Source organism: Actinia tenebrosa, unplaced genomic scaffold (assembly GCF_029948245.1).
Source record: "Actinia tenebrosa isolate PJP-AT-01 unplaced genomic scaffold, QUT_ActTen_1.0 PGA_scaffold2__45_contigs__length_23673736, whole genome shotgun sequence".
In the NCBI taxonomy this organism is placed as follows: Eukaryota; Metazoa; Cnidaria; class Anthozoa; order Actiniaria; family Actiniidae; genus Actinia; species Actinia tenebrosa.
Window position 1 is genome coordinate 5,584,923 of NW_028292579.1, and position 23,666 is coordinate 5,608,588.

Sequence of the window (23,666 nt, forward strand, 5' to 3'; positions counted from 1 at the left end):
ACTAGATTTGTTTGTTGGTTCTTGTACTTCAACGGTTTTTGTGTCCACTGCATATTACCGGCGTTTGCATTACTACGCGGCCACCCCAGACAAAAACCGCGTCGTGTAGTTTGCAATAGACTGCCGTCAATCAAACATCTCATTCTACTTGGATGTACTCAAACTCTTTGCAATCGCTTTCGGAACTTTCCTTCGTGATATCTGACTGAGAAAGCTTGATAGAAAAGCCAACTCACTGATCCAAACGTGTGTAAATGGCGTCAACATGAATGACTGACAGTAGTCTATTGCAAACTACACGACTCGATTTGTGTCTGGGGTGGCCGCGTAGTAATGCAAACGACGGTAATAAGCAGTAGACACTATGCCATCGAGTTTACCCAGATTTGCTTCATATCCTGTTTAACTAGCGAAAGATATAGTTATATGACATACGATATGACTGACATAAAGTTCATCCCGGTATAAGGGTTGTAAAACTTAGGATTACTTTCAGATCCCACGTGCACAGCTAGCGGCGCATGGCGAGGATAGCCGATGTTATCCGAAAGTCCCGCGTACTGGCTGGTCAACTTGGCTGCTCTGTTTGCGACTGCTTACGACTTTTTATCGACTGGGAAACGTTTGATTAACGTATCAAACCATGATTCGGTAGGATTCAGTGATTTCTACAAGGTAATCGCAGCCATTTTTGTAGAGAATTTTATCAGTTTTTTGGAACAAGCTTAAGGCACACAGGTTTCATGGAATGTGTCAAGTGCTGTTTAATTAAAGTGCTTTCAGGTATTTGCAATATCTAGGAAGAATTTATCGCAAAAAACGACCACTGAATTGGCGTGTTTGTGCTACACGAAGCATTTCAACAATGTCGCTTCATTGTTACAGGCCAATGCGATGTGAAACTGACTAAGATTGTTACAGTGACAATATTTGAGCCCTTTCAAGGGATAATTGAGCTCCGTAAGCAGGATATTAAGCCATGAATACCTGCAAGTGAATATTCTACACATACATGATTGAAAAATGTTGCTGTGTATCTATCAGCAGAAGACACATGTACTCATCGAATACGTATTTTTCTCTTTGTATTTTCGTTTTTCCTCCCACCCCAAAAATGACCTAAATTTACATTGGAATTGAGTTGGTAAACTTTTATGTATTTAATAATTTATTATTGGAAAAACTGATAAATGACAAGAAGATCAACTGGTGGTAATGAATCAAGACATTTCATGATTATAGTTACTGAACCAGCTAGTATTTTTATGATGAAGTCTGGAGCTGAGGTCCGCTGAGGCCCATAAGAATAATGAAGAGCTGTTAAAATCGATCTTGGGCTTCCTCGAAATGAAATTTATGAATCTAAAAAAAATCCTTTAACCAAAATTAGACAATTTCCTAATACCTCAGCAAGGAACTGTACGTAAAATAAAGTCACCCGGCCTCTGCTGAAGAACCATTTGGATTAAAAGTAAATTATGCATCACTGTCTACGTATACGACGAGCAAAAACTGTAGAAGCCGAAATTCAGTACTAGGTATGAACAATAATCAAGCAATTTTAGGTCGGATCTCCCGGTGTTTTTTTAGTCTAAATGTCCTAAATCTAAACTAATGTCGAAAAAGAGCAAACTAATTCAATTTATTGTTCTCAATATTCAATGGACAAATAATAATATAAAAACAAATGTCAGAACGGAACACCAAGAAAATATATTAAGGATATCGTTATGTCTGCCTCGAACAGGTTTCGTCGGATGTCGAGCCCAAACAACCCACATTTCTCTGAATTCGAGAGTTTCGTATAAGGCGCTCATTGAATAACCCAAGCTGAATTTTGTATATGAATTAGCTTGACATTCGATGGTATTATGGCTAGAATTTCAGATAAATACGAACACCCGTTGCACATGAAAATGCACTTTGCTAAGTAAGGGGGAAATTTAAAACGTTCCTGTCTTATTAGAACGCGTTTCCCTATTTATATTTTAGCTTAAAATAAGCATTAATATTTCCTTTACCATATTCCAAAAACTGATCTTCTCTAGTGTGCTTCATTTTTATACGCGAGCGCCTTTCTCGCGCCGACGGCCAAAATCAATTTTCACGATTTTCTCAAAATAAAAGTGAAATTATTCAAAATGAACATCCTTGGGTGGTATCACACATCTTTGGACCAAAGATGAACAAAATCGAGTTTTTCAACGTGGCCACGGATTTTCGATTATGTTTGATTTTTACAGACATTGCCTATTAATTTTAATATCTTCTTACCTTTCACTTGTCGCGTTGTTGAAATCACCGATACGATGTGTTGACTGGCTATTAGTGGTTTAGGCCCCGTCCACACGTATCCGGAAATTTTTTTATCCGCAAATTTTTTTTTGCGGATACAGGTTGCGTCCACACGTGTCCGGAAATTTTTGTATCCGTATCCGGAAATTTTACGAAAACGGATACGTGTGGACGGTGAAAACGATTCGAATACGCTGCGTGTGGACGCAAACACTTTCGTATCCGCAAAAAATAATTTGAGGATACAAAAATTTCCGGATACGTGTGGACGGGGCCTTAGAAACCTTAGTTCACAGGTTCATATATTATGTATGAACATGTCGTATCAATACTTCAGTTTCAAGTTCTCGCTCTCACTGAGAAATGCTCTTCAAAATAGCACATGCGCTCGAGGGTTCGCTTCTGGCCCAACAGTGTTCTTTTTTCTAGAGGTACTAGTGTACCTCTACTAATCGCTGTTTTAGTAAATAATGTCTTAATGTCTCGGAACCAACAGGAAAGCACTGTGTTTAAGCGTCTGGGATCTTTTTGGGCGGAAAGATGTTGTCCAATATTCTCTTTGTACAATAGCGTAAGGCTCAGTGACAAAAATCACGGTTTTCGGTTTGGTCGGTTTCGCATTGTATTCATAACTTAAGGTGATGACACACGGTGCAACATTGCATGCAACATTGCACGCAACAGGACTGTTTCAGCGTGTGTCTACCCCAAATTTGCTGAACGAAACGTTGCATGCAACAAATCTGAAGTCGAATTGCGCTCTACTCTTGTAACATTGCGCGCAACAAATTTCATCATGTGAACATGGCTGCGACATTACCTGCAACATTTTGAAATTTCCAGCCAATCAGTTTGCACCAAATTTATAACTGCTGACCAAATATCTTAACACAGCAGGCTGACACAAGCGTTGTTGCGTTATTTCGTTGCAATGTGTGTCACCCCGATTCATTGCGTGCAATGTTGCACCTTGTGCCAGCACCTGTATTCTATCCATGGCTTCAAAGACAAATGAATGTGACTAGACCTGTTCTAGAATATGAGTTAAGTTTAAAGTCCTAAAAAATCTATAAAAAAATTGCAACAATTTTTTTAAGAATCAGTGATATAGGCGATTAATTTTAAGAAATGATATTTAAGGTTGACTTAAGCATTTAAAAAGCTAAAATATTTGATTAATATGAAGGTTTGTGGCTGCAATAGTCCTCCAAAAGGTTACCAAATCCTTTAGTGGCGCTAGATATCCCTTCTAGTGGGTGTTGCGACGTATAATATTTTGCCTCCGGCTAAAAACCTTTTTTTTTTTCCTTTCATTATTCTCTCCTTCCCATTTTGCCTTTCTCATATCAAGCTTTACTCTATATATGTTAGTGTCGAAGTTGGAGTAGAGAAAGCTCACTTCATATATGGCATGATCAATTCCATATTTCGATTGTGCGGAAAAGCGGCAAACAAAAAGGCCGTCGTTTTATAACGAATTTGACATGAACATTTTTGAAGAAGAAAAGAAGAAGAAAAAAAGACAAGTAAAAAAGAAGAAAAACTTTGTAAAATCGAGGAAGAATATGGGGACGATGTTAACTCGTGGGTCTGCCCGCAGACAACAGACACAAGGAAATACGACACTCAATGTTATATTTAACACCCTCTATTTTTAAGTCTCTACTTTTTCTCTCTCTTCTTTCGATTCCCTATTAGATCTAACTTTATGTGTTCCTCCCGTTTGCTCTTTGCTGTTGTTTTCAAAGTCATGAAAAATCTTAGATTATCATGAGTCGTCATTTATTTTAATATCATTAATTTGTTTTGCACTTGGAAGGCGATGTAATAGTGTATTTACTCAGGTTCAATTCATTCTTGATGTCACTCCAGTTTTTCACATTCCCTGGATTACTGCCATCACACGACTGAGCTATTTTAGCAATTTCATCCTCCGACAAAATTTTTCCCCAGATATTAAGACCTGATATCTCTCCTGGGAAGTTGTTCACGCCAAATCCCCCGAAGTGCATCTTTCCTTCTGCCATGGGAACTGCTCTTGGAATCATAAATTGGTTAGAAATATCCGCGTTTTCTTTGATGCCATTGCCATAAAGATTTGTTGAACCTGAGTTACTGTCTCGAGTCACGCAAAAATGGTGCCATCCGTTGTCGTTTTTAACATCTGAAGTTCTACTATGATAACGCATATCTCCCCTGAAAAGTAGAAAGCAAACTCCTATCAAAGATATTAAACCTTAAATATTACAATTTTGAAAAGATTTCTGAAGAAAAATCTAAGTAGTATATATAGAATATATAAATAATTTATAAGTAGTAATTTATTACTATGTTTACTTATGAACAGTTTATTAACCTGTACTCGAATTAGAGATAGAGCGACCACGAAAACTCGCGGGCGTGGACCGTGGACCATTAAATCTCGATGGTTCTTCATTTCTGATATGCGAAGTGAGCCCAAAAAGGTTTCCATGAATATAGCACGCAAATAAAAAGACAAATGCGCTAGTTGACAAGTATTTGCAGGTAGTTAGCGATTGTTAGATGGTCCATGGTCGCTCACACTGAACAAAAGGATTATGAAGCCTAGCAACCAAGCCGCAAGCTATGAAACCTACCTGACAACCATATAAACGCCGACAAATATCCTTGGTATTCCTTGTGTAGTGCGCAGAGCACTCACTTCAAACACGGATTCTGTTGCACCTTTGTTAAAATATTTCAAAATATCCAAAAATTTTCCACTTGGACTATTGGAGAAACGAGTCCAAAAACAGATCGTGAGTTCGCTTAAAGTCGGGAATCCAGCGAGGGCGGAGTTTTCAGTGTTAGGTTTGAATTTTAAATCGTATGATGCTGTGGACAAAAAAAGATATATAGCTATTTAAGAGAAGGTTGTCTTCGCCAAAGACGATAGGTAATAGGCGATGGGCAAAAAGCTATAGGAGATAGGTCATTCCAAGATCCAGGAAAAGCTGGAATGACTTGTGTTTCTGCTTCTTATTCTCGTGAAGAACATGGACCTTAGTGTTGAGACTGATTAGATGTTGTTTGTAGTCGACGAAACCATTCCCGTCTCGAAAAAACCTATCGCATACCCGCCTTTGGCGATAACAGGATTTAAAAAAATAGGCGTTCAAGATAGATTTGCAGCTTTTTCAAAAGAGGTTGGTGAAGGTTTTGTTTCTTCGGTTGCATGTTACATGTTGCAGACCATGTTAAATGTTGTATTGTAGACCAACCTTTTAGAAATAGCTGTAAAATCAAAACCGAAAGAATATCTGCAGCTGTAGTATAAGGATATGGAAGACAGAGGTGTATATAAAGTTGTAATGATGAAAAGGTAAATTATACACCGTGAAAAAGATGAAAAATCTTACTGACGTTTCGAACGCTAGTCCTTCGTCGGAGTAAATGACTCGCTTCCGAAACGTCAGTAAGTTTTTTCATCTTTTCACGGTGTATAATTTACCTTTTTATCATTACTGTTTCATTAGAAACTCCGACGCAGCTCACACTAGTTTTTAGCTAGTTATATCTTCTGTATATAAAGTTGATGATGGAGATGAAAACGAATAATAGATCATTGGTATAATAAATATATAGTGATGAATAACTTACTAGCACAATATTTATCCTTATTTGGTGACTCTCCTGTAGGACACTGGTCCACGCACACACTATTCCTATCCCTGGCATAACGACATTCGTTACATTCTGATGCTTTTGGTGCTCCCTGGGAATTGGATTTGCACCCTGAAAGAAAATATACTCAATAAGACATTTTTTCTCTCACGAAATGATCTTTTACTTTACTATCACTATTGAATCAAGGAACACTCTAGTTGCTTTGTTTACCTGCTAAAGGGGCACAAGCTTCGTGACATCTCTGTACACAGTTTGGCTCCTCCTTATCTCTGTAAGTATCTCCTTTACATTCTGCGGTGGTCAGTTTACGAGATACCACATGGGAATCTACAACTTGCGCTTGCTCTTCGCCATTAGCAAAAGAATAAAAGCGAACATGTAGCGGCTGATCGTGATCGATCATGGTCAAGTAGACATCTCCACTGTCGGTGGTGCCCTGGGACTTGCCATACTCAATGACGGTACTTGTTGGTGACTCAGTAACACAGACAAAGTATGACTGGTACAAGAGAGCGTCTCCTAAGGCTACAGCATTGGTATTGACAGTAGATACTTTAAGTCGTCGTCCCTGATAGGAAAATGCATTTATCTTTTTTTTTTTTTCAGTCCAGTTTACAGTCATACAAAACTCCGTAGATTTGTCAATTTTCAAAGTTTTCTCAGCCGATATAAAATCTGAAAAATGTAAGTATTATTTCTTTTGCTGGGATAGGTTTTTGATTTAACTAATTTGAATTTGCGGCCGTCATTTTGGAAAAAGGTCTATTAATCTGGCGTGCATTTGGAATGATGAAACGAAACACAAAGCAATCAATTACTACCAGTAAATTAATAAAGGATCGGTTCTTTGCCTAGCCCTTACCTTGTAGATGCCAACTCCAAATGGTGCAATTTCAACGTAGTACCAAGTGTCCTTGTTACTGGGAACCGCCGAGAAAACTACATACAGAGTACCTTTTGTAGAAGCTGTGAAATGAAGGCACTTACCACCACGGTCACTTGGATCAAACCTGAGCCCGTTAGACCAATGAACGTTACATGGTAAATGTCCTATCGGGTTTTGAACTTTACTGCCACCACGCTCCTGGAAAACTTCTTGAACTGGCCATTGAGCGCGAGCAAGCTGTTTACCCTTTAAAAGTTCGCTTAGACTAGGAAAGAACCTTTTAGACTCTATATAATCTGCACTGTTTAGAGTGAGGCTTCCGTCGGCCTCGTTGTAAGTCAGGACAAGACCAAATATGGAAATTTTCTTGTTGGCAAGGTTACTGCTCCCGCCATTATTAAAACCATCATAAAGATGGAACTCACCATTTTCGTTTGTCGTATACCATTTGCCTTCACTGACAAAAACACAAACATGCAAATAGTTAGTATTTGGACGGAATTATGTATATAGAAATTATGTGACCAGCCGATCAACAGGAAATGAACCCCTGAAATTTCATCAGGCGATCATCTCAAGAGAGATATCGATATCTAGAGATACAGAAATTTTAGTGCAATGGCTTCTTTTTAATACCTGTATTGGGCAATCCTTGACATAGACTTTGGGATGCCAATACCATATTCGGGTGCCGCAAGTAGATCTGTCAACATGTCGAAAATCACACGAAAGCGTTTGCGTTGAGTTGTAATCTCCTCCCAAGATGGTCTCTTGGCTGCCGACTGATATCTTGGATCCCAGCGAGGTCGGAAATTAATTTTTCCGAATTTAATTCCAAGGGCTTTCGCCCGGAATAACCTCGTTCCCAAGCACTACAACTTACCTATATTATCTTCTATCATCTTGGATCATTACTTTGACAGCCAGCATTTCCAGCGGGAATACTAATATCAATGATGGACATCGTTCCCTTGGTAATAAAACGAGTTAGTGATTGGATATTCATCCCCTATTATCAAACCCTGATAACTGTGGTGCTTACCGTTTAAACCAATCCCAGAGAATAATCCCAGAAAAGAGCGGGAAAAATCGTAATGACTCGTCCACCGAAAGAAGCGAAAAGAGCGGGGCGATTGGGCTGATTAAGTCCGGACACAAATAATTAAATCCGTATCTTAGATTAGCTTATAGGTTAGTTAAACTGTTTTGTGTTGCTGTTACAAGGTCAGTTTTTCTCTTAATGACAGGTTATCTAGCTAGGCAATTCCATATTCCATAAACCAACACACATTCAAATCATTTAGCTTTCGTGGCCGCCATCTTGAAAACAATCTAAATATGCGTTTTTCTCGGAATCAAAAATTTTCTTTTTTAAAACGAGACACTTTTAATAACTGATTTGAGGATTTTCCTGAGGCTTAAAACATGCTGCACATTGCTTAGGACCCAGGAGCAACAGAAGACTGTGGATTTTGTAGTTAAATCCTGCCAAGTAATAGCCGAAAAAACATTTTGGTAGCTTCTTCAAGACTCGAGTGCGTTTAAGTGATCATTATTTTATAAGATAAACGATTTCCAACAACTTGAGGTAAATTCCTATTCTCATTTGAACAACCACATTTATAAATACATACTGTTGGCACTGCTTGTCCCATACTCTTGATTTTATTTCTTACACATACGTAAAACGTACGGTAAAGACTGAATAAACACATTAAATAGATAAATAACTTAGTACGTATGACAAATAGGAAAAACTACGAAACATTAAACTGCAAAACGATAAGAACTATAGAAACGAATAACTTACGTATGTGTAAGAAATAAAATCAAGAGTATGGGACAAGCAGTGCCAACACATACCAAATAATTGTTTGAAGTCATCATGTTTCGCTCAGATTTGACAACCGCACTCGAACGACGCCATATTGATTGTTTGTGAAAATACTCGTTTTAAGAAATATAATTTTAGGTGCCCCCTCTTTCATCGACAGACCGAGGGTGGTAGAACTTTTACTGTTAGAGCCATTAAATTATGGAACAGTATGAACAATGACATTAAGCAATCACAATCAATTAAGGGCCTCAAAAAGGGTTTGTAGGTTAAGTACTTAGGATATCAGAAAGAAAGTTTAACATTTTATTAGATTATTAGATTATTTGTATGAAAGTCATGTTCATTTTAGTAACGATGTAAGGCGTTTGTTCTGAGTCATGGGGGCTCCGTGCCAGCTTCACCCCAAGTCTTCCAGGTTGCGGCCTGAGGACTTGGAGTGGAGCTGTGCTGCGGTGCTCTTGGCTTGGAGGAAACGTCTTACGTTATTATTATAATAATAATAATAATAATTATTATTATTATCATTATTTTATTATTATTATTAGAGATTCCTTAATTTTATTTAATTTTTATTCACGTTTAGTTTGTTGTTAAATTTTGTTGATTCATTTCCATTTTTTCTTTTTTTTTTTTTTTCGATTATGTATTTTTTAGTATTTCTTAGTTTTTTATAGTTTTAATTTTCAGAGGGCCACTGGGTTTTTAGTACGATGTGTTTTATTGTAACTGTTGTGTGTCCCCTCTTTAAATAAAGTTTTATTATTATTATTATTATTATTAAGGTCAAGGTCACGTGATATAAAAACAGTCAAACAAAGACACAGTCTTTTGTAGTTTGCCGACATTCCTAACCATCTACCTCAGGTTATTCAGGGGATTTGGATTAACTTATTAACTTATTAACCGACGCGTACGCTTATGTAAACGAACACGAGGCAGGTATAGGATACAGTAGTTCGTTACGTACGATTGGACCGTTGGTCACAACAGTATTGTTGGCGTATATAGACGGCGGGAAAACTTAAAAAGTCGAGCCAGCACATTACAGAACAGATAAGTAACAGTTTAAACAGTTTCTAACGGCCAAAATAACAGAGTCTAACGGCTAAAAAAACAACAATTTTTTCCCTAGCGCTATTGATTTAACTATGAGACAACATATTGCTTAAAGTTGAACCATTCTTTGTCCCGAAACCTTCGACTAAAGGATACTTTTCCTTTTATTGTCCTTGATGTCCGTTTGCCCTTACCCCTTCTCCTGATCATCAAGGATTGAACGCGGGCGGAATATGCATAGGATTAATGCTTTTTGGAAAACACGTTTGGCAATCTCATTAACTAATCTTACCTCTTCCATGTACACTTCAATCGCCCATTTCAAACTCATACGTTTGCGTTTCAAGCTATAGTCCATCTCCTCCCGACTGGCAAACTCACAGTAAACACGTTTGTTGTTGTTGCCAACATAGTAACTTTTTTGAGATATCTCGTCCAGTGTAAGATTCAATTTATTCTTTTCGCAACCCCAGTCTATGTTTTCCTCTGGAAACAAGTCGTTGGCACGAAAATCCACCAGATCAGTGATAGATGACATGAGGAACTTGAAGGCTTTGGGGTAGTCGGGAATACTCTGTAACCATTCCTTGTAAAATGTTATAAATGTCATAAAGTGTCTTTAGTATTGAAATATAAGTTAACCTCTCTACTTTATGGGATGTAAACTGCACTAAAACGTCTTTCATTAACTACTAGTATTAAACTTGATTTTAGATAATATCTCATATTTATTCGCAAAGCTACACAGCACAAGCTAACGTCACTCCTATAAACCAAAGCTGTGTTGTCGGTCTTCAAACTATTTAAAACATACACGTTTCATCAGCTGTTTTTACCTTTGGGGATCAACCTCCAATTTTCGTGCTTGATCAGGTATTGATTTTTGATTATGTTAATGACACACTTACTGTTAATGACACACTCGTTTTATGTGCTTGATGTCGCCAGGTATACCAAAATCACGTGATTATTTTAACCAATGAAATGCTTCAGTTTTGGACAGTAAACGAAAACTGAATATTAAAACTGTAAAACTTGCGCGCTGTTTCATTAAGGTACCATATTCCACTCTAATAAATATAATGTTTAAAGGCAAACAAATACTTAACTATATAATCAAATAGCATAATATTTACCACAAATTCAGGCTTAAATGTTGGTGAGTACATATCGGATATTGCAGCTGCTATTCTCTGACTTCCCCCTTGCACAACCATAGATGTTGACATGTAGTTTTGCTGTGACTTGGACGAGCTGTCAGATTTGACGCTCGTCCTTTTGCTTACGCTCGAAAAAAGAGTTTTAAATTCCATTTCACTTTCTCGAGAGAATTCTTCTTTGCTGGCGGTCATGCTTGCTAACTGTGTCTTCCGTAGTTCCAGCTGACCACCAAACCTGGCAGACTTGATGTAGTGAGTTCCCCACCGAAGAATGAAGTCCTCTGTGAATTTACATAGAGAAAATATCACCTTTTTAGTGCCTACTTTCTATATTTCTTTCACAAATAATTTCAAATCCCTAGATATTGGTTCCTTTATGAAGCCATTAACGTGAAATTCAAAACAACTTTATCGTGCGCGGTCAAAACTATGCATGGAAAACTGAATGTCCTGAACAGCAAAAGGAAACCAAAATTTAGCTAGTATTCTAGAGGTAAATTCCATTACAGGGCTAGCTATAACGCAATAGTGTAATAGACCATATGAAAAAGGCCGTATCCTTTGAGACACCTTACTTCATCAGTTATAGAAGACAACAAAGCTTTCATTAGAAAGAGTATATCGAAATTAGTGATCTTCCAAAATTTTAGTGTAGTAACATTAAATAATAAAAAGCTACAGCTGGTTGAAATTAGAAAGGTTTGTATGGAAACAACCAAGGGCCTACCAGCCTCGCTATCATGTTTTCGGTACATTTCAATGCACATAACTCTTCAGGGATTAAATGTATGATAGCAGAAATCTCCCAAAATTGCTAATTTAGACAGTCTTTTTCGTGATGAAAATATATTTTTGAAATCATTAATTGTTCGTGGGGCTCGTTCCCAGTCTTACACTCGTTTTTCATATGGTCTATAAAAGTGTTGTTGAAACATCGCGAAGAACTCACGGAATTTTGCTGGAGCACCAGGTGTGAAGTAATGCATATGGAGACCAACGAATTCCCTTAGGAAGTTTCTGCTCAGATCTTGTGGCTTTACCTCGTCTTTAAAGATTTCGTATCTTAAGGAAATGCAAATTAGTCAGATTTATAATGCATTAGTTAACTGCTGATATTAGAGTGCTTTCAGATAATTGTTTTAAGTCAAGGCATCTTGGTGAACACAATGAAATGTATAGAAACTAGACCCAAATGCAACAATTCTTGGGAGGCGAATAGGGTGTTACTCTAACATTTGCTATCGATCGTTTCCAAGCATACTCAAGAGAATAAAACAACAAAGACTAGCGGTCATTTTGGTAGTATGAACAAAGAGAGTGGCGTAGCGTAAAAACAAAGAATAATCTGTTTACCTGTCCACATCGATATCAAAGATGGCAAGATTGGTTTGTTTTGCGCCACTTTTGGAGCTTCCCCACGCAGTCTTGACACCAGCGTAGAATCCAAAACTGGACCCAGAAACGCCTGATTCTCGCTGTAAATACTTTTGATATTCAGATCGTGACGTAAATACACTCATGCTTGCTGTTGTATCGTAGATCCCATGAACGTTCATCGTGTCTGGCACTTGAAAGTTTTCATAACTACAAATGAAATAGACGCAGTTACAGTACAGAATTGATTACGATGAAATAGATGCAGTTACAGTACAGAATTGAGGACGCCCTTTAAGATAATCACCGCGCGCGGGAGATTTTCCCTGTTTGTGATAGCACTAGAAAAACTATTGCTATAGTGATTGTTCCAGTATTATTTTCTTAATCAAGCAAGCTTAAAATTAAATATTATTTTATTTCCAGTGACCCCCAGACTTACGTGGACCCTCCAGCACAGCTTCTCTGGATGATACTCATCTTCCTGGACTCAGGGCTGTATTGACCACGACCATCAAAACCAACACCAATAAATGCAGCACCATCAATCATGTTCTGGAAAAGCGGACAAAGAAATAAGAAAATATATAAATCATACAAAAATGAAACAACAAAAGGTTAACCTTGTTTTACAGGTAAATATAATTCTAAATATATAAATCTAATGATAAAATATTTGAAATTTAATGCGCGCATTGATTGGCTGGCTACAGTGTTTATATCAACGGATGCTTATGTCTCTGTACTGTTATTAAAAAACACGCTGGGAGCTGTAGAGCACTCGAGAAGCAAGAGAAACTCTAGGCTTCTATTCTCGGGTACCTAAGCTTGTTTCTTTTTTGCTCTACAGCTCCCAGCGTGTTTATATCACAGTACAGAGACATGCGCGCGCTTTTTATATTCGAAACGCTCGACATTCATTTAATTAGTATTACCTTATTATGTGCAATTTTCCGACATTAATTTTGCGAGTTTGAAGGTGGCATATTTCACGAAACTTTAATCTGCGGCGATTGTTTCAATTGTATCATACTTAAGTCACTTTCAGTAATTTCGCGATTTCATTAAATCATCCATGATTTGTTTCCAAATACACAAGTTATCACCTGATACCATTACAACAAAAACGCATTATATTTCACGTTAGTTCTTTAGATTTGACTTGAGTATAATCCCTACTGGAGGTGCCAGTACATTATTCCTTGGATGTGACTTGAGTATAATCCCTACTGGAGGTGCCAGTACATTATTCCTTGGATGTGACTTGAGTATAATCCCTACTGGAGGTACCAGTACTTTATTCCTTGGATTTGATCTGAGTATAATCCCTACTGGAGGTGCCAGTACTTTATTCGTTGGATGTGACTTGAGTATAATCCCTACTGGAAGTGCCAGTACTTTATTCGTTGGATTTGACTTGAGTATAATCCCTACTGGAGGTACCAGTACATTATTCCTTGGATTTGATCTGAGTATAATCCCTACTGGAGGTACCAGTACTTTATTCCTTGGATTTGACTTGAGTATAATCCCTACTGGAGGTACCAGTACTTTATTCCTTGGATTTGACTTGAGTATAATCCCTACTGGAGGTGCCAGTACTTTATTCGTTGGATGTGACTTGAGTATAATCCCTACTGGAGGTGCCAGTACATTATTCCTTGGATTTGACTTGAGTATAATCCCTACTGGAGGTACCAGTACTTTATTCGTTGGATGTGACTTGAGTATAATCCCTACTGGAGGTGCCAGTACTTTATTCGTTGGATGTGACTTGAGTATAATCCCTACTGGAGGTGCCAGTACTTTATTCGTTGGATGTGACTTGAGTATAATCCCTACTGGAGGTGCCAGTACATTATTCCTTGGATGTGACTTGAGTATAATCCCTACTTGAGGTGCCAGTACATTATTCCTTGGATGTGACTTGAGTATAATCCCTGCTGGAGGTACCAGTACTTTATTCGTTGGATTTGACTTGAGTATAATCCCTACTGGAGGTGCCAGTACTTTATTCACAATACCAACGCCTTTTATCACTGCTTTCTTTATTATTTCTTTCTATTCTTTATTTTTTCAATAATTGAAAGTCACTCATTTTCACAGTGAAATTTCAAAGTGTTTGTACTGTTGAAGTTGTACATTCTTTACCTTACCGTTGAAATCTGTAAATATTTGGACACAGAAATGAGGCTAACTCTATTTAAATGAGTCTGTAATCAAGGAACACAGCGGTTTTTGACAAATAGTTCGAAAATGGTCTATTTTGGTCTAGCGAGGTAGGATTTATTTACAAGTAAAACATTTATAATATGGATAATTGTCAGGTAAAGCGTGTTACAAAGCAACAACTTACCCTGCATTGGCCAGTTGCCTCCACAGCATCAAAGCAAGGGTCCCCCTTCTTATAACCAGTCCCCCAGCAGCCATTCATGATCACACTCCCCATGCCTGCTGGGTAATTATATGCTGGGGGAGGATTTTCCGGAGAACTCGATGGACTTTCATCTTCAACCTTGGCATTAATCTGGTATCCCGGTGGAACGAACATATCTTCTGTCTTCCAACCCTTTTGTGGCATGATATCCAGTTCAATCTAATCCAGGAAGAAAACGGTTTTTTACGTAATATTTCAAAGCCGAGAATGAGGACTGGACGGGATTTCAAGTCTAAGCAATTAGTTCCAGTCCGAGGCGCAGCCGAAATGAAATGACTTCTCATCTCATTACTTATTCGACTTAGAGTAACTGGAACAAAATTAATTCAGTCCTTAATTTTGTTCCAGTTACTAGGACTGAATTAATTTTGTTCCAGTTACTCCAGACTGAATGCATTCCTTTCACAGTACTTTACCAGGTTTCAAGTAACATCATGTGACCCAAAAATAACCCATTGATTGGCTGGTTTACTCATGAATTATTAATGAGTATGAGAATGTTTGATGCAATGGTTTATTTTATATACATATGTCTGTTTGTAAACGAACAGACCCTTTTCGAGTTCCAAATTACCGCTGTGTTCCTTGATGACAGACTCATTTACTCAGGCTAATCCTCGATTTTGTGTAGAATATTCACGTGTCTCAGTCTAGGTCCGTCGAATTTCAAAGCGTTTGTATTATTGGAGTTGTGCATTCTTTACTTTACCGTTGGTATTTGTGAATATTTAAACTCTGATGCGAGGCTAAGCCTGAGTTAATGAGTCTGTAATCAAGGAACACAGCGGTAATTTGGAACTCGAAAAGCGTCTATTGAGGCTTGCCAAATGCGTAGCAAAAACGATTATTATGATTGATCTTTCTCGTTTAACAGATAAAGTGACAATTCTCTGTACACCCTAATCAAATAATTGGTAAAAGTGTAATGGCATAAGTCGTTGCCAGCAGTCTCTATTAGGCCACGTTCAAGAGATATAGTAATATAGATTCTCAACATTGTTGAGTAGTGAACTGACTAGCATTTCTACCAAAATATATTTATCACCAAAAGGTATTGGTGATCCCATACATGAAATACCATATACGATAAAAGTCTCTCAATCAAGCATGAAAGCCCATGTTGAAGCACTCCAATGTCGACTTATACAAAGACTTACTCTTTTCTTAAGAAAATTTGAAGCTTTGTCTTGGGCCTCGTCAATTATGTTCAGATGTTTATCAACCAGTTTCCCCGCCACTTCAATTCCCTTATCGACCACAGCTTGTTGAACTTGCTCGTTTCCCGCGATTTTTGTTAGCGCGCCTGCTACAGCCGGAGCCACCCTTTTCGATCCTGTCACGCTATTAGGATTTTCTGGCTTCTGCTCTGAATCCTTCGAAAGTGTCGTTTGAATTACTGAAGCAAGAAAAAAAAACCTAAAAGGAATGTGAAATAAAAGGTATTAGTTAAGATTTTTATTTATTTTAATTCTAAAACAAAATTCACGAACGCAACCAGCGCCGCGCTTGACATTATTTTTTCTTAAAAAACTTTTCGCCTTTTTTTAGCTACGTCTTGTGAGTAGATAACATTTTGACCAACAATTGACGTCATATCGTTGTGAATAAGAGGACATACCATGCTAAACCATCGGAATATTTTTAGATTTTTACATACATAACTGTACTGTGCTATTATGTTTGAAGATTCATAGCCTTGAAAGTAATCAAAGAATCTTCTTTCATTAGCCGACCTATAGGGAAGCTTAAATATATGTGTAGTCAGGACCTCTATGTTTTTACAATTCTAGTTCTAATAATTATATAATGGTAAAATATCATATCTGGACTCCTTTCATTTTGAATTAGAAGAACTTTTTCTTTAAATATCTTGGGCTTTGCCCTTTGCTTTAGAGAGCAACAAGATTCACCTTTTCCGAGAAGATTTGTTTTCTCTTGTTTCAAATAACTTCTGGTTATTTTTGACGAGACTGGATTCTTGACTGCACCAAGAACACTGCGGTGTAAGGGCAAGTCACTTTGATTGTTGTATTGATGGGTTTTCGATCCATTGTATTTGATCTCTTTTTTACTATCTAGAAACAAACGTTGAGAAAGGTTGAAAATTTAGCTTTTTGTTTTGGTATATATTTAATCCAAATATTTTGTAAAAATACAACCCAATGCTTACAAGAATATTCAATCATTAGCAATGTTACCAAGTTAATCGCTATCATCGGAATCTTCACCATGGCAACACACTTTAGACTGCAGAAACAAAATTATTTCAATTGGTTTAATATTGAGGCGTATAACAGCGAATAGCATTACAAACAATATATCCGTGAAACACTAATTGTTAAATTGTTCAAAATAGTGCTAGTTAAACAAAAGAAAACAATAAAATTAGCATAAACTAGTGTAAGTTAGTATTACTAATATTTCACAGATATATTGTTTGCACTCTACTAATTAGTATTTAATTACTTAATACTCTATTAAGCTCATTTTCAATAGTATAGAGTACCCCGCAAAGTTTGTCCTCTTGAAGATCAAAACATGTATCCATTTGGTTCTCAATCTAATTATTCAGCAGTTTTTGTGCGCGCGCACGTCATGCAATTGTTTTGTTTTGTTTTGTTTTGTTTTGTTTTTTTTAATTAAAAAAATGAAATAAAGATATTAAACTGATGCTATAATTTGAATAATACTTTTTTTAGTTTCTTTTTTTTTTTTTTAACAATTTTTGTTGCGGAAAAATATATCAACTATAAACTTTCAGGAGCAGCAGTAAGGGGGACTCGCGGAATCCAAGTCACTAAGCATCGAATTTCACGGGTATTACCTGCGTTTCAGGCCCCTCTAAATGTATGCGTCCGCAGCGGGTATTACACACGCGATAATTCCCTTACTGCTGCTGTGTTTGCGAAATCTATGTATTTATAAGAGCATATTTTTGCCCATTGTTTCGGCAACCATTTTCGGCTACCTTTTCTACTCCCGCACGGGTATTCCTCGTAGACACATTTTTGCACAAAGTAGTATTTTTTTGTGCCCACTGTTTTGGTAGCAAGCACCAGGAATGTCTGTAGGGAAGTAGGTAGAGGCGAAACACCTCTTCTTTTCGTATGGACCCCAAAACGAGACACCGCTACCTAGCAAGGGCTGCGAAACGCCGCTCTCGGAAAGTTTGTACTACGCAGGAAGAGAGGGACGATTCGTTCCCCTTCTACTATCTACGTCGCGGTAGTTGTGCCAAAGTTGCTACGTAGCCCGGTATGCGAAGTCTGTAGAGACCTTCTAAGATCTCCAGAAGTATTTGCGTCGTTCTTTGTTTTCCTAGCATGTAGCTAGCTATGCCTAGAGCTATGTAGAATTACATTTATATACCTATGGACCCACGGAATACCCCAAGCTATCTAGGCATAGCAAACCCGTATCCACAGATATATATGGCAACACCCAAAATACTATCCGAGGAAGAAGTCGCAGGATTGTTAGAAGATAGGCGAAATGGAGTAGGACTGCAGAAGGTAGCCAAAAAGTACGGCATAGGCATACCAAAGATACGCAGGATAGAGCGAGAGAATGGTTTGGAGGTAGCAATTTCCGAAAAGCCGCCTACTACGGATTTGCAGAAACATTTCCTAGAAGTGCAGGATTCCTTTGCTATAGTCCTGGACGATCTCCAAAAAGCTAGAGAAGAACTGCGGGACGCAAAGGAGGAATTGCTAGCCAGAATGGACCAAAAAGATGTGGAAATAGATCCCGAGTTGGAAAATGCGGTAGAGGACTTGTCCGACGAAGTAGAAGGAGTGGACAAAAAGATAGACTGGCAAATAGCCGGCAATGTGCTATTTGCAGTCGTAGGCATAGCTGCCATTGTTTGGGCGCGCATGCAACCACCCAAAGTTGTCTACTACAGACATCCGGCGGAGGATACGAAACCGCAGAGAAATTCTAGAATTCCGGAGATGGAGTAGAGACGTGCACCAGTCTGTCTTTCTTCTTTGCTTTGGTGGTCTTTTCTCTACCTATCTTGCAGTACAAGGGCGGCCGCGATGTCCAGTCTATCTTTTGCGTCTCCAAGAGTGTTCTGCCACTCCACCAATATTTCTTCTCCTGGTATGGCAGTGCGTATGTTGCCGTTGGCTTCGAACTTTGCAGCCGCACACGCTTCCAATAGGGCTTCTGTGGCCCATGCTACAGACGTTTCTCTATTCCTTCGCAATACTACGCGGTGCCCTCTTGCCAACCAGTTGGCATCCAAGTCTCTGGGGATCGCATATCCTAGTATCTTGTAGTCTCCTGCAGGTATTTGCTCCATTCTATGCACTTTGGCCCTAGGCGTCTCTGGGCCAAACGGGCTTTCCTCTCCAAAGAACAATCTACGCAGATTGTCTGTCCTTCTGGAAATCCTGTCCAATGTTTTGCTGTACTTCTCCAACTCTTTCTCTATTCTTTTTCTGTCCTCTTCTTTTTGCCGCAGGATGGACTGCCTTTGCTCCGACAGTTCTGCGTGGTATCTTCTTGTGGCTTTTACCCACTCGTCTCCTTCCAAGTCGTCCCGTATGTCTTCCAATCTTTGCTGTCGTTTTCTTTTGGACAGGAAGGAAATCCTGCGGTCCGTAGGCACTTCTAGTATTCCGAAGAGACTCTTTTCTATGCCTATCTTTTGTGCCTTCTTGGTGCGCCAAACCCACTCCACGTGTTCCGTAGTTGGGAGAAAATCTGCGATAGTAGGAGGATCTTTGTGTACGCGGGTGGGTTTGTTAGACTCCGCCAACACCGTGGGAGAATCCTTCGTGTAGCAACGTAGCGGTGCTATGTCCACCGGGTCCAATCCTCGCACATCTATGCGGAATATGGGGCATTTGCGCAGGCCAAACTCTGCTATGGTCCAAAGTACGCACTGTTCCTATCTTTCGTTGCCTCGCACGCGTATGCCAGCTATGCGCCCCGTTGTTGCATGGCAGTACCAAGCTAGAAAGATTTCTTTTGTTTCCTCGCAGCAAATACACAAACATCTATCCAAGTGTTCCGCAAGCGCCAACCACATATTTTTGGGTGGTTGTACTACGAATATGTCTGCCAGTGGCTCTATGGATTCCGCAATAGCATTTGTGTTTTCTTTGGAGAAATCCCTACCATAGATGGATATTTCCACTCTGCTGCATCCTCTTTTCTGCACGTCTGGGTGCAGGAATGTCCTACGCAGGTGGTCGTTGGGACAATCCACGTACTCTGCCAACTTTGCGCCTACTGGATTCTGCACTTCTCCGGCCTCGAAGTTGGATACTATCTTGTTGTATATTTTCGTGCGTTTCCCGTCTTCCATCCAAGTGCAAACATGCCCGCCTACTTGGTGCGTATTGTCCAAAATAGTACCTTTGCGTCCACCCAGTTCTCCCTGGTGTTCGTAGCCCAGCTGCAACAATCTGCGCACCAAAGCTTTTCTATCCAAGGTTCCGGAGAAATCCTGTGTGTAGTCCACGGAGTAGATACCATATCCGTGCGCATCTAACAAAGTAGCAAACTTGGGTATCTTTTCCTCCACGGTTTCTATGGACAATTCCGAGGTGTCCACTTTGGCTACAAATACCGCTGCAGGTTCTCCATGCAAACTGGACCACTTGGCTGCCATATGGGAGACGCGATCTACTATTTTTCCTTGCCTGCAGCTGTGTACTATTTGGACATGTAGGAACGTACCAAAGGCTTCCTGGGTCGCAGTGGATATTTTGGATACCAGCGGCTTCGCGTTTCTGCATATGCGTCCATACATGTCGTTCTCTGCGACAAATCCATAGACAAACACATCGTCTACGAACGGTGGTAGCCCGGATAGCGGCTGCAGGCTGGTAGTACCTTCGTTTCCGCGCAAATAGTCGCACTTGGATATGTCGGGCAGTAGATTCCCGTCGTATGCATTGTCCAGCAGCAAATGTGCTAGCACCCTATTTTTTGCACGTATACCCATCTCCTGCAATGTTGCCGAAATATTCTTTTGCTCTTCCATGTATATCTAGGAGTCGAAGGTTTTTGGCTACTAGTAGAAGGGGAACGAATCGTTCCTCTCTATCCACGTCGGTGTTTCTCCATGCAAAGGTGTCGCGATTTACGACCCCTTGCTACGAGGGCACTGTTTCGGGGATCTGGAAATTGCTACTATGTGGAGGTGTTCTACAGACATTCCTGGTGTTGCTACCAGCGCAGAGGGCACAAAAAAATACTACTTTGTGTAAAAATGTGCCTACGAGGAATACCCGTGCAGGAGTAGAAAAGGTAGCCGAAAATGGTTGCCGAAACAATGGGCAAAAATATGCTCTTATAAATACATAGATTTCGCAAACACAGCAGCAGTAAGGGAATTATCGCGTGTGTAATACCCGCTGCGGACGCATACATTTAGAGGGGCCTGAAACGCAGGTAATACCCGTGAAATTCGATGCTTAGTGACTTGGATTCCGCGAGTCCCCCTTACTGCTGCTCAGGAAATCCCAAAGTGAACAATTCATCTTAATGGTTTTGTTTAAAAATAAAATTGTGTTTAAACACCGGAAAACCAAGTCTTCCAAAAATTGGCAGACATATAATATTTAGCAAAAAGGACAGGACGTAATACCCGCATAATCATCAGTATTGTACATTCGGGAGTGGTATAGATATTTATTACACATTTAGGGTCGATATCCGTGAAATAAAGCCGTGAATAAAAACCATATCAGTGAAGTGATACGATATCACACGTGAATAAAAACAATATCAAGCTCTAAACATGCATAAATCTCTATTTATCATGTAAATCAGGGGAATGTTAGAAAAAGAAAAAAATCCTCAATCTGTGTCATAGCCTATTAACCAGTCTCTTACCTGAAGAGTGCCGGATGTCGAGTGACTATAGTTATAGGATTTCTTTTGGTTTTGGAATCGTCAATACACCTGCTCCATGAATTATTGATAGTATTTAGTCGTGTGTCTCATTAGAAAATCAATTTCCTGGAAATCACCTAAAGACCTATCAAACTTTAACGAATAAAGAACTAGCAGATCAGGATAACTTTAGTGAGGAACGCTATTTATAATAATTGACAATCTTAATAACCCCATAATGATAATTTATAAAGCGGAAGCTTTCTAAAATATTAACCATGGCCATGATAAAGAAATGTAGTTTTTATTCGTTTTCCAGTCATAAAGTCAATAAATATCGTACCACATAAATCATACCTGTAAATGGTGACTTTTACTAACACCAACACAGTGAATGACAGTTGGAGAAACGAATGTCTATAATGAAAATCCGCCTCTTAGCTTCAATAACCTGTCAAATGACCTGTGGTACCCGAGTGCGCTCATTTGGAAAATGCTTTTGACATCAAACTGTATCTTTTTTTTCAAGATCAAAAATTGGCAATAAATGAGAAATTTTTTTTGAAATAACCCTATTAAAACGATTTTTTTTAAACATTTCCGTTAAGAAAATGATTGTTCTTCAGCCGTTATTATACTTACTTTTTCCCCATCACCAAATCCTTAAGATTTGTGAAAGTTGGATCATACCAGAAATACTAATCACTTAAATGAAGGCCATAACAACGTGAGCTGGTTTATTAAAGATCCTTGAATAAGATCCCCCCTCTTTCAATTAAAATGACCTATTAATAAATGACCCCCAAGTAACCGAGGACATGCCACTCATAGACGAAACATTGATGAAAGATAGCAACTAGAAATGTAGACAGGAAGTCGGTGTCAGTGTATGAACAGCTGAAGAAGATGACATTCTTGCCAAGACGGGATACAAAACAATGGCATCTAGGGAACGAGAAGAAATACTGACCTGTTTCGAGACTATACATTCCCCTTCCTCATGTTCTATAAATAGTATTCACTCCACCACTCCAAAAATATCTCGTTGCGTCGTTTAATATGTTTCGTAAATCGTAATAAATACTTATTGAAAGATAAATTTTGGTAGCGCTTTCTTGGGCTGAAGAATTCAAGACCAAAATGAATAGTAAAATAATCTTTTTATTTCATTGGTATAAAACTCTGAGTCCAGTAATGCCAAGAACCAAAATGTCTTGGGCTATGTTCTAAAGTGATGCAGTCTCAGCCACATCACAGAGGTTTTTAGTTGGAACTATAAAGATGCTGCCGGTCCCACAAACAACGAAGAAATACCATTTATCAAGGCAACGGCGGATCTAGGAAACTATTACTATACACTAAGAATAAAAGTCAATTTCATTCTTCTTGGAATGAATGAGAAAATAATTTCCAGCTGACTATGGGATTGCTATCCGTATAAATGCGTCTTTACATGCGCAACCGTTAAACAAAGAAATAATACTCTAGGCAATGACCTGTGGCCTGAAATGGGAAAACATTCCACCCATCCCGAAAAGGTATATAGATATCAAAAGAGAAATATATCGGCTTTGCGGTTCAACCCAAAGTAATGCTAACAAGATCGATTCAGTTTTGAGTCCAGAATGATAAGTTAACTTTTTAAAACAAAACTATGTGACTTGACAAGAAAACCTATTTTCGTTACGTTTTGTTATGTTTCAATGATTTTTTCTGTTTTCATTTTGCCTTCAACCTGAATTGCATTAATAGGTTTCGTATTTCCTTTCAACCGACAGGCACGTTTAGCACAACAAAATCTCTCAGGATATATCCAAAAGGCTGTTGGCAACAACCTGACATTCTTATCAAAACGGCGTCCAGGAATGCTGGTGCTGTCATTTGTGATTCAGTTGCGATTGTGGTAAATCTGCTGAACAACACTACAGTTTGCTTCATAAATTTGCAAAATTTCAGACACTTTCGTGAAGTATCGTAAGTATGTTATTTTTTAGTATACATTCACTTATCCTGTCAATCGTGACTTTCGAACTTCAAGGAAAAAGCTTTGTCATCTCGTTTTAGCTTACAACACCAGTGCAAGCGGCACTACGGGAAAAAACATTTTTGCATTCAACACCT

The 23,666-nt window shown here is 38.7% G+C and overlaps 1 protein-coding gene across 1 annotated transcript; it reads right to left on the bottom strand.

The window, feature by feature from the left end:
- Positions 1 to 4,091: 4,091 nt before the first annotated feature.
- On the bottom strand, positions 4,092 to 17,241 carry LOC116292765 (uncharacterized). The gene is made up of 16 exons (XM_031700117.1): positions 17,160 to 17,241; positions 16,604 to 16,768; positions 15,851 to 16,089; positions 14,613 to 14,852; positions 12,699 to 12,811; positions 12,236 to 12,466; positions 11,832 to 11,944; positions 10,859 to 11,163; positions 10,015 to 10,308; positions 7,745 to 7,799; positions 7,466 to 7,532; positions 6,806 to 7,286; positions 6,154 to 6,511; positions 5,917 to 6,051; positions 4,914 to 5,151; positions 4,092 to 4,491 (listed from the first exon to the last, which is right to left on the bottom strand). The coding sequence occupies exons 1-16, from the start codon at positions 17,239 to 17,241 to the stop codon at positions 4,092 to 4,094; spliced, it is 3,516 nt and encodes a 1,171-aa protein (XP_031555977.1).
- Between the last annotated feature and the right edge of the window lie 6,425 nt (positions 17,242 to 23,666).

Coding starts and splice junctions, on each gene's coding strand:
- LOC116292765 (XM_031700117.1), bottom strand. CDS start 17,241: ATGGATACATGTTTTGATCTTCAAGAGGACAAACTTTGCGGGGTACTC. Junction 16,769..17,159: donor TGAGCTTAATAGAGTATTAA/GTAATTAAATAC, acceptor GTTTGTTTCTAG/ATAGTAAAAAAGAGATCAAA. Junction 12,812..14,612: donor AGGCAACTGGCCAATGCAGG/GTAAGTTGTTGC, acceptor CCGCTTTTCCAG/AACATGATTGATGGTGCTGC.